The 11471-nt window shown below is 51.6% G+C and overlaps 1 protein-coding gene across 1 annotated transcript; it reads right to left on the bottom strand.

Annotated features, from left to right (window-relative positions):
* Positions 1-2513: 2513 nt before the first annotated feature.
* On the bottom strand, positions 2514-6331 carry LOC136382281 (putative serine protease 45). The gene is made up of 5 exons (XM_066351370.1): positions 6277-6331; positions 5852-5999; positions 5112-5386; positions 3294-3457; positions 2514-2969 (listed from the first exon to the last, which is right to left on the bottom strand). The coding sequence occupies exons 1-5, from the start codon at positions 6323-6325 to the stop codon at positions 2736-2738; spliced, it is 870 nt and encodes a 289-aa protein (XP_066207467.1). The 5' UTR covers positions 6326-6331; the 3' UTR covers positions 2514-2735.
* Positions 6332-11471: the final 5140 nt, after the last annotated feature.

The following is an 11471-nucleotide window of genomic DNA, read 5'->3' as shown; positions in this document are numbered from 1 at the left end:
TTTATATTGATTGGGTATAAACCTCACCAAGATGGTACAGTAGGCATGAACCTTGTACTCCTAACAACACAGCTTTGACACATAAAGCAAGAATTATTATAACTACAAGAAGAAACAGACAAAGTCTTAATTCCTGTGGTAAACCTCTCAGAAATCAGTGGATTATATAGACATAAAATATTGGAAGTGTTGAGAGGACTTGAATAACACAATCAACAAGCCTGATCCAACCAGTTTATAGCTAGAACTCCGTTTCAAAGAACACTTTCATTTCAAACATTCACGAAACCGTCCACTAAAACTGACCAACTACTAGGCACAAATAAAACCTGAATTCCAAAACGCATAAATAATTAATTCCATATTGTGATATAATTTTTAATAGAGAAAAAGGAGAAGCTTCTACCCTCCCCCCAAACTATGCAACAGGAAATTAAATAACACCCTTCTACTTAACTCTTGGGTTAAATAAGAAATATAGTATGAAATTAAAAATATAAAAATAAATGACAATGAGGTCAGTACATATCAAATCCTATGAAATACATCCAAAGTAAGACTCAGAGGAAATTTTATGAAATTAAGTGAAAATATTAGAAACCAAAGAAGTCTAGAATATCAAACTGAGCCTACTCAAGAAGTTAGAAAAAGAACAATAAAATACATTCTTCAGCCTGACCGGTGGTGGCACAGTAGATAGAGCACCGACCTGGGATGCTGAGGACTCAGATTCAAAACCCCAAGGTTGCTGGCTTGAGTGCAGGCTTGCCAGCTTGAGTGCAGGGTTGCCAGCTAGAGCATGGGATCATAGACATGACCCATGGTCACTGGCCTGAGCCCAAAGGTCTCTGGCTTAAGCACGGGGTCACTGGTTTGGCTTGACCCACCCCACCCCCATTTAGGCATGCATGAGAAGCAATCAATGAACAACTAAAAGCGACAAACTATGAGTGATGCTTGTCCTCTTCCTCTCTCTCTCCACCCTTCCCTCTCTATATCTGTCACACACACACATGCAAATACATAAATAAACAAAGAAGTCCCTCGAAAGTAAAAGGTTAGAATTATTGGCCCCGACCAGGCGGCTCTGCGCATAGAGCTTTGACTGGCCATGCCAAGGCTGCGTGCCCCCAGTCAGGGCACATATGAGAAGCATCCAATGAGTGCGGAACTAAGTGGAACTGTTGCAGGAACAAAGGAAGTGACTCCCAGAGGACAAAGACTCCCGGACAACATGCTGGAGGAAGCGGATTAGCCAACGGAGCAACGGAGCCAATCAGGCACCAAGTCACGAGCTCCCCGAAGTTGGCTTTTCTGAGTCATATACCTTTACAGCTTCAGCTATCATGAAAAGGCGCCTGACTTCTTTGTCTGCAGACCTACGGGACTTTTGTGTCTCCGGGAGGGAAAGGGGTATGAGAAGAGGTTTGGAACTTTCGCCCTTGACTGTTCACATGACTGTTCACACATCCCATTTCTCTTGATTGTGTTGCAAGTTACTCCAGGGAGCTGATAAAGGGCTGCACAGCTGTGGTTTGTTACTTTTCAAACAACTCAGTCAGCCCTTTGAGGCCTTCCTCCCTCAGAACTAAATGAAACAAGTTGGTGCTTCTCTCTCTCTCTCTCTCTCTCTCTCTCTCTCTCTCTCCTTCCCCCTTCTCTAAGTCAATAAAAAAAAAATTTTTTTTTTTAAGTAAAGGTTGGAATTACTCAGGTGCTAAATAGCTTGGTTGCCAAGCAATGGAGCAATGACCCCAGATGGGCAGAGCATCGCCCTGAAGGGGGCTTGCTGGGTGGATCCCAGTCCAGGTACATGCAGGAGTCTGTCACCCTGCCCCCTCCCCGTTTCATTTAAGGAAAATTTTAAAAAGAAAAAGAAATAGCCTAAAAATGGGTGCTGGTTAAATAACCTCCAGTATCATTGTGGGTACTGGGATAGGTTTTCAAGGCATCTAATTTTTTTTAAATGTAGGTTGTTAATAATACATATACTTAACATCATAAAGATACTTTACCTAAGAATGCTACTGGTGACGACTTCTGGGCAAGGGAGTGGCACTGTGGTGGGGTGGATGAGGGGGGCAGTCACCGGTATTTCTCAATTGTTTTAGTAAACCACAGGGCTGTATTCAGATATTGTTCATAATTTTTTTTAAATGTAAAGAAAAAAAATGTAGATGTGAACATGTAATACTTTTGTAAGCAGTAGTTTTAAATGCCATTTAAAAAAGTAAAAGCTGATTTGGGTCCTTCCTACTGTCAGCCTATAAGGAGTGTTCCAACCGCACCCTTCCAGCACACCCACTTCACAGATGAGGAAACTGAGGCCTCAAGCCTTTTCCCTATACCCCAGCACTAGTGATAGAGCAAAAACCATCAGCCCCCTCGCTAGGGAACCAGCTGGTTGAATGAATTTCAGGACACCCGGCCCTCCCCCAACCCCACAACCACGAAGGCCACCAAGAAAAAACAGAACCAGTTCATATTTGCACAGATTTAATCCTTGCTGTTCCAGACCCCAATTCCAGAGCCCTTCTAGGCCACTCTTCCTTTCTCCAGGTCCCAAGACCTAGTCACCCACCACATCCCTCCCTGCGGGGATGCAAGACCAGGTCTCCCAGGGGCCACTCTGTCCCCACCTTGACTTTTGTTGAATACAAATACATGACCATGATCTAATCTTGATCTGGCCCCATTTAGAGAAGTAAAACAGGATGGAGAAGGGAGGGTGGAGCTCAGAGGCCTCGCTGGGGATGCGGCAGCCAGGACAGGAGGAGGAGCCAAACGGAGGTGCAGGGGCCCGACAGAGCCCCGTTGCTCACTTGAGTCTTGATCCATTTGCTGTATTTGGTGACACGGGTGTACACACCTGGATTCTGTGCTTTGGCACAAGCTTTTTCCCAGGACAACACCCCAGCCAGAATCCACTTGTCCTCGACTTCACAAGCCAGCGGGCCCCCGGAATCTCCCTGGGCCAAGAGAGAGGAGCGACAGGAGGCTCTGGGCCCAGCCTGGGGCCCAGGGGACCCAGAATGCCCACTCTCTGAGTTCCACCTGGAAGAGTCTTTCTCTCCTTCAGGATCTCACTATCGGGGGTCACTATCAGCTCCAGAGTTGGGGACCCATCCCAGAATATTAGACAAAACCAAAGTCATAGGGGAGAAAGATGGGAGCAGAGACCTGGCTGGTGACGGGGATGAGGGAGGCCGAGCAAACCCCTCCTCAGGGAATTTCCCCCACCTGGGAGTCGTTCCCCACAGAAGGACAGCTCCCAGAACCTCCCTGGAACTCACATAGCACAAGTTTTCTCCATAGTTGGTGGCACAGACCATGTCCCCCAAGACAAGGGGGACGATGCGGGGGATGGTCGACCTCTTCCGATAAATCTGGTCACACTTCTTGTTGTCCATGATAAACACCTCGGCCTCCTGCAGCTTTGGGGTCAGTGTGGCGTTGGCTATGGAGGAGCCCGTGGGGTCAGAATTAAGCCCTCTCCCCACTCAGCCCTGGGCTTGTCTCCGTATCTGTCACCTCCATCCTGGGACTCAGCCACGCCGTGCCCCTGCACGCCTCCACGCCTCCTTCCCTTGGCCCCTCCTCTGCCGTGAGGATCATGGCTGGTAAGCCCCTAACCCCCTAAGGCTGTTTCAGGACCCCTTTCTCGGGGGGGGGGTGTCTCAGGACCCCTTGCTTTTGAACCAAGTGAGCCACGACCCCAGCTGCAATGCGACCACTGACAAACTGAGGCCCCGGCCACATGCTGCTGCTCTTGGGCCTCCCAGCTCCGCCCCAGCTGTGCCCTCCACCCTCGGAATAAATCCGCTCCTCCCACAGGCATCTCGGGCAGACCCTCTGCCCAGAGCTCATCGGATGGAACTCAAGATCGCCTGACAAAGTCTTTCCCCGTCAGCCCGCGCCCCCTCCACACTCAGGGATGAGCTCCCTACAGGCAGGGCATGTGTTCCCAATGCCACGAGTTCGGCATGTGGCAGATGCTTGAAGTCTGTCAAGTGAACAAATGAATGAGTGAACTTGTGCTTCCTGACTGAGTTTTTGTAAGGCAAATGATGATGCCCAGCCCAGGCACGACTGGGCCTGGATGAGGTGAGGTGCCCATAGCAACGGACAGCGGTTCCCACGTGAGGAGCAGTCCTAACACACCCACGAACCAGGGGCCCGAGATGACAGCCATGAGCTTCCTGAGAGGCACCGTGAGGGGGTCCCACAAGCAAGGCCCCGGAAGGAACCTACCACCCCCTCTGTGATACCGCCCCCCGCCCCCTAGAAGGAACCTACCACCCCCTCTGTGGTACCGCCCCCCGCCCCCTAGAAGGAACCTACCACCCGCTCTGTGGTACCGCCCCCCCGTCCCCTAGAAGGAACCCACCACCCGCTCTGTGGTACCGCCCCCCGCCCCCTAGAAGGAACCCACCATCCCCTCTGTGGTACCGCCCCCCGCCCCCTAGAAGGAACCCACCACCCCCTCTGTGGTACCGCCCCCCGCCCCCTAGAAGGAACCTACCACCCCCTCTGTGGTACCGCCCCCGCCCCCCTAGAAGGAACCTACCACCCCCTCTGTGGTACCGCCCCCGCCCCCCCTAGAAGGAACCTACCACCCCCTCTGTGGTACCGCCCCCGCCCCCCTAGAAGGAACCTACCACCCCCTCTGTGGTACCGCCCCCCGCCCCCTAGAAGGAACCTACCACCCCCTCTGTGGTACCGCCCCCCGCCCCCTAGAAGGAACCTACCATCCCCTCTGTGGTACCGCCCCCCGCCCCCTAGAAGGAACCTACCACCCCCTCTGTGGTACCGCCCCCGCCCCCCTAGAAGGAACCTACCACCCCCTCTGTGGTACCGCCCCCCGCCCCCTAGAAGGAACCTACCACCCCCTCTGAGGTACCGCCCCCCGCCCCCTAGAAGGAACCTACCACCCCCTCTGAGGTGCCGCCCCCCGCCCCCTAGAAGGAACCTACCACCCCCTCTGAGGTACCGCCCCCGCCCCCTAGAAGGAACCTACCACCCCCTCTGTGGTACCGCCCCCCCGCCCCCTAGAAGGAACCTACCATCCCCTCTGTGGTACCGCCCCCCCGCCCCCTCTCCATCCTGCTCACCTGAGAAGCGCTGCTTAACCTGGCCCCAGCCAGTCACCCAGCACTGCGTCCCAACCTTCAGGTCGTAGGTGGGCTCCGGGAGGCAGATGGGCTGCACGTACTTGCTGAAGACGGCAGGACTGTGAAGCCGGAGAAGGGCGATGTCGCCCATGATGAAGGTCCGGCCCCAGTACTTGGGGTGCATGATGATGTCACTCACGGGGATCGAGATGGCCATCCTGGGGTTTGTGGGCTTCAGCTGGGAGGTGCCAAGAACCACCGAGTACTCTTTGGTGCTACAGGGGGCACAGAGCCACACCTGATCGGTATCAGGGTCCCCAGCAGCATTAAGCTCCTCCCTCCGCCGAGGACCCCCGCCCTTAGCAGCCGTCCTGCTGATCCAGCCTGGAGGCTCTCAGGTCAGAGACACGACTGCCTCCCCATTCGTCATTCAGATTGGTTCAAGGTGGCCTGGTCTGTGTGTTGTGCACGTAGGTGTTGGTCTACATGTATGTTTTCATGTGTGAGGGGCGGAGGGGCTTATACTGTTTGCCTGTTTAGGGTCTGGTCTTGGCTGCTCGGGGTCCCTGTCCCAGCTCAGTCCTTGGCCCACGGTGAGCTCCTGCCCACGACTCCCTTGTTCTGGGCATCCCTTCCCACTCCCTCCACCTCCCTCTTCTCACACCGCTTCCTGGAGGACACGCGGCTGGGCCTGTGGCAGCCCTGCCTCTGGAGGGCCTGGACACGCGGGCCACACTCACCCTTGGATGCAGTGGGCAGCGGTCAGCACCCATCTGTGGTCAATGAGGGCCCCTCCACACACGTGCTCGTTCTCCAGTCGGAGGCTCACCTCCCAGGGCCAGTGGCGGGCCATGTCCAAATCCTCCGACCACCAGGGTTTGCCACAAGCTTTAGGAACAAGTGGGCCAAGGAGACACAGTGACCACCCAGAGCAGGATAAGAATGACTGAGACTAAGCTGCCCCTGGGGTAAACCTGGGGCCCAAAGCTGTAAACCTGGGGTTTGTCCCCATTTCAAAGAGGGGAAGAGAAGGGCGGTGTCCTGTCCACAGGCACTGAGGTAGGCAAACATGACAATGACAGAGATAAAGTGCATCCAGATAGAGACGTCACAGGAAGGAAGGAAGGAAGATACTGAGACACCCTGGACGCAATCAGCACAGAACCTCCAAACAAGGGAGAAACACAGAAAAGGCCCCAGGACAAGACATGCATTTTCTTGCGTCTGGAGTTAAGTCCCCAGGCCGCGTACTGAAAAGCTATAATGCTGGCTGCATTTCTCACTGCCTACCGGGCTCAGAGCCAAGGCAAGCCCCTGACTTCCGCTCTCACACAGACCTTTCCAGAAAGAACCCAGCCTGGAGCCCCACTCACAGCTTACACTCTCAGTGTGCACGCAGTTCCCACAGTCAAGCTGTACGATTCTGTGAATGAACACAGATGCACCTACTGTAAATAAAATATTAGCCGACATCATTTATTTTTTTTAATAATGCTCTGTGATCACACGGAGATGGTCCCAGGAGGGGAAGGGTGGTCCCACAATGGAAGAGCTCTCCCTGTATTCTCTACACAAAGATCATGGGCTTTTCTCAACAGACACAGAGAAGGGCCTTTGAAAAATGCAACACATAGTTATGATAAAAACAAAACCTCTTACTTAGCAAACTAGGAATAGAAAAGAAATCCTTGCCCTGGCAGGTTGGCTCAGTGGTAGAGCGTCGGCCTGGCGTGCAGAAGTCCCGGGTTCGATTCCCGGCCAAGGCACATAGGAGAAGCGCCCATCTGCTTCTCCACCCCTCCTCCTCTCTTTCCTCTCTGTCTCTCTCTTCCCCTCCCGCAGCCGAGACTCCATTGGAGCAAAGATGGCCCGGGCGCTGGGGATGGCTCCTTGGCCTCTGCCCCAGGCGCTAGAGTGGCTCTGGATGCAACAGAGCAACGCCCCAGAGGGGCAGAGCATCGCCCCCTGGTGGGCAGAGCATCGCCCCCTGGTGGGCGTGCCGGGTGGATCCCGGTCGGGCGCATGCGGGAGTCTGTCTGACTGTCTCTCCCCGTTTCCAGCTTCAGAAAAATACAAATAAATAAATAAATAAATAAATAAATCCTTAACTTTATAAAAGTTTTATGCTACAAATCTACTGTAAACATCATATAACAATGAGGAACAGGCAAAGAGAATCTATCCTGCCAGAAGTCAGTGATAATAGTACCTCCCTGGAGGAGGGGGGAGGAAGTCACTGAGAAGACATACGGGACCTCCTGGGGGCTGGCACCGCTCTACTTGCCTGTGTGGTGACTGCACGGGTGTGTTGCTGTGTGATATTTCATGAGCTGGACACTCATAATTTGTGAACTGTTTTGTGTAGATATAAGACTTCAACAAATTACTTTCAAGGTCAGTCATATTCCTCTACCCCAGCACAACCAACAGAAAAAATATTCAAATCAGATACATTTTTCAATAGCAAAAATGCATAAAGCGCCAGAGAATGAACCTTTCCAATGCTATGCAAGATTTCTGTGGCGACACATTGAAAACTCAAATAAAGAACTCTGAAAATTATTGGCATAAATGCAGAGGCACCCCTTGCTCTTAAATAGAACAACTAAATATTTCAGATGTAATTTTGAGAGGGAGGCTGAACCTCCCTGAAGATGGATGGGAATGTTCTTCAGATGTTTCTTTAAGCCTCTCTTAGATAAGACTCGAGTTTCTCTTCAGGCACTCCCCCCGAGCAACGTGTCTGCACTGGCACAGGTCCATGCCAGCCCACGCGGGAACCTGGGGAACAGAGATAACCACTCTGCGCCCGCCTCAGTCAGTGTCAGTCAAACCTGGAGAACAAAGAAACAACTCTGCCTGCCTGAGGAAAGCCAGGGCTATATAAGCCGGACCCCAGAGCGGTTGGGGAACCACACTCACTGGTCGGGTGCACTCCCCGGATGCACCAAGCTCCCTCCCTTGCTTCCTTTCCCTCCATCTTGTTTCCGGTAAACCTCCTTTTTGAATGTTTCATCTCTGCTCTTGGGGAAGGGGGGTGGTAGGGGATGCGGAAGGCAAGAAGCCCTTCTCTGGTGACAATTTTTCTCAAAATTAATGCTCAAATGTTACTTTCCACGTTAGAATTTTTAAGAACTATGATAAGCTTACTCTCAAATTGAAGTAGAAAATTAAAGTAGCTCAGCCTTTGGGGGGAAAAAAAAATAGATCAAAGAAGGGACATTTGTCCTAGGAGATATTAAAACACACCATCAAAGCCATAACAACAAATTGATGTTGTAAGGTCGGTGGGCAATGGGGGAAGGTCACATGAGGAACCAGACCCTGGAACTTTGGCTAGAACCACCCACACCCATGCACCAAAAGAAACTTCCCAGGAGTCCTTTGGAAAAGAGCGACTGTCTGCCAGCCAATGAAATTTCGCCACATCATATTAACTCGCCCACCCTAAGCAACCCTTTAAATTTTCCCCAGGTGGGTTCCCCCATGCGACTTCTCTGGCCCCCTTTTGGCAGACCAGAGAACCTTGTCCAGGAAGCGCTCTGAATAAAGCTTTTATTATTCCACACTTCCTGGCTATGCCCTACTTCCTCGGTGGGGAAAAATACCTTACAGGTGTGGCACTGACAAAGGCAGACAATGGACCAAAGGAAACAATAGTGAACTTGAGAGTGTTCCATGGAATACAGAAATTTAATGTACAGATAGGAGCCACCACAATTGACGGGGAAAACTGGTGGCTTATTGAGTGTACGGTGCTGGGGAAATTGGCTCACTATAGAAGAAATAAGAAAACAAAACCGGATTCCTTTCTAATCGCCCTGGAATACCTAATCACAGAAGGTAAATCTATCAAGTTAAAAGCAGACCATGTAATGTGGGTTAGGATAGCACTCCTGAAACAAAACCTCTAAGCACACACCAGAAAGCATTACACCGATGACCTTGATTACATAAAATGAAGGCTTTTTGAGCCCAGGAACAAAATTAACAGACCAATGACATATTGGAAGACACTATTCACAACATCTAACAGCAATACAGGACGTTCATTAGGAATATATAAGTAACTCTAGAAGATCAACAAGCAAAACGAACAGACAATATGCAAAAAATAAGAACAGGAAATTTATTAAGAGGAAACTCAAGAAACCAAAGGCACAGTAAGCCAAATGCTCAAACGCGTTCGCAATGAGGGAAGTGTCAATTAAATCAAGAAGTCATTTTTTAACCTATTAGATTAGCAAAAATAATGTAAAAGCTGGGTCGTGCCAAGGGTTGGTAGATCTGCAGCGACGTGTACACCTTCCACAAACTGCTGGTAGGAATGCAGAGGACTGGCCGCACTGAAATAGGAGCAGTAAATAAAAGTATGGTGTCGAAGTACATGTTTGAAGTTGGTTCGTGTCCTGGGTTTATCTAAGGGAGGAATACGCTTAGAAAATACACACCGAAGTACCTAGAGATAAAGAACCACGTTGTACGTCACCCTCAACTGATTCTGAAAATATTATGTGTTCTCTTTGTACTATTTGTATTTTCACTGTTTTGTAAGCTTAAAATTATTTCCAAATAAACATTTTTTTTTAAATCGGGCCAAATGAAAAAACAAGGAAACTGGAGAGAGACCTGACATACATACCACGTGTGTAAGTTAAAAATATGCGCACACAAAACTACAATCTACAATATGTATTCCTACAAGAACACAGCAACAGGAAGATTCACACTGAATATATATATATAAAGGTGGGGAAGAGGGCAAAGACAGGGAAGAGGAGTGGAGCATGGACAAGGCAGGAACGACTGACTGATTTAGTCAATCAAACAATTCCTAACAAATCAGGGTGTACCCGTGACAATGGAGGCCCACCAACGCACAGGATAAACCCACCTTCCGCCCTGGAGGTCTCAGGAAATAGACAGAAAGACCCAGAAGAGCCAGGCTCCGCAGGCACTGCCACAGGGACCAGGAGGCTCCATTTGCAAAGGAACAGTTTAGAGCTCAAAAGGTTTCTCTGTAGAAAAGGGACACCTCGCTGCCACCAGATAGAGCCTGGGCTGAATTCAGAGGCTCTGCACTCCCACGGGAGACCCCGGAGTCCTTTCCTCCGCATTGCTAGGTCCCTGAGTCCTGCCGGCCCCAGGCTATCCTTTAGAAAGCAGGCCAGCCGCACTACATCCCGGCTCCCTAGGGCCTAGGAACCCTAGGGCAGGGGACATTTTTCAGAATATACCCTCCCCGAAACTGAGGCTGGCCTGAGGTGGGGCCTGCCCTACCCACCTGGTTTGTTGTCATCTTCTTCGTTACCTGGAAGAGAAAAGGGGGACAGAGATGAAGCGAGAGGTCAGGACAGGATGACAGTGAAAAGGTGCATCTTCATTATTTCGTTCATTTATTCATTCACCAAATATTTTCTAATCTCCCACTCTGTTCTCGGCCTGGAGCCCAGAGCTGGTGAGGACAGGGGCACTCTGATGGCGGGAGGAAGTGGCTGACCCACTAGGAGAAAAGTCAGGGGTCCCAGGAGGCTGCAGGACTCGTTGGGGGGTGAGGAGGTGGGTAGGAGGGTAGGGGGGGGAAGGGGCTGGGAGGGGGTTGGAGAAGAAGGCCGGAACAGCCGCTATGGAGGCAGAGGCTCCGCCTCACCGGAGCTCCCCAGTGGCAGCGGCAGCAGCAGCAGGAGGAGGAGGCCGGGGCTCAGGCCTCCAGGCCCAGCGTGGAGGACTGACGACGACAGCGAAGCGGCCATGGGGCCCGGGGGCGTCACCCAGCGATTGCAGAGCCGCAAAGATGCCGCAAAGATGCGCACGAGGGCACTGCTAGGCAGCATGGCGTCTCAGCCGCCCACTGACGCCTCCAGCACGTTACCTGACAGATTTCTGGGCACGAGACCCCCACCCCCTCCCCCGCGAACGGCCATGTGCGAGGAGTGTGATGGCGCCCTAGAGTCCTCCTGAACACTGACTGCCCTGTGCCCCCACCTCGTGCCTGTTCCTGCAGGGTGACCTCGGGGCTCTGAATCTGTGATTGCCCCGTGAAAGCACCCTCAGTGAGTGTCTCAAACTGGTCACAGTGCCCCCCAGAACATGGCCAGGGAAGGCACACCCAAACCCCAGGAGCAGTGTTGGTACCTTGTCACCCAGCCTCTGACCACACTTTTGGTCCCCTGAGCTTGGTGCATTGGAGAGCTTCACTATTTATATTGGTTTGAGAATCTGGGACCAGGTAGAAAGCACAAAAGAACAGTAAGGACAGGGGATCAGGGAAGATGTCTTTGAGAGACCGAAGACTTGAACAAGGACTCGGGAAGCGAAAGGAGAGGCATTCCTCCTCTTCCACAGACCACAGACAGACCA

This window comes from Saccopteryx leptura, chromosome 10, assembly GCF_036850995.1.
Source record: "Saccopteryx leptura isolate mSacLep1 chromosome 10, mSacLep1_pri_phased_curated, whole genome shotgun sequence".
NCBI lineage: Eukaryota > Metazoa > Chordata > Mammalia > Chiroptera > Emballonuridae > Saccopteryx > Saccopteryx leptura.
The sequence above is the reverse complement of the archived record's forward strand: the minus strand, read 5'-3'. Positions and strand labels throughout refer to the sequence as shown.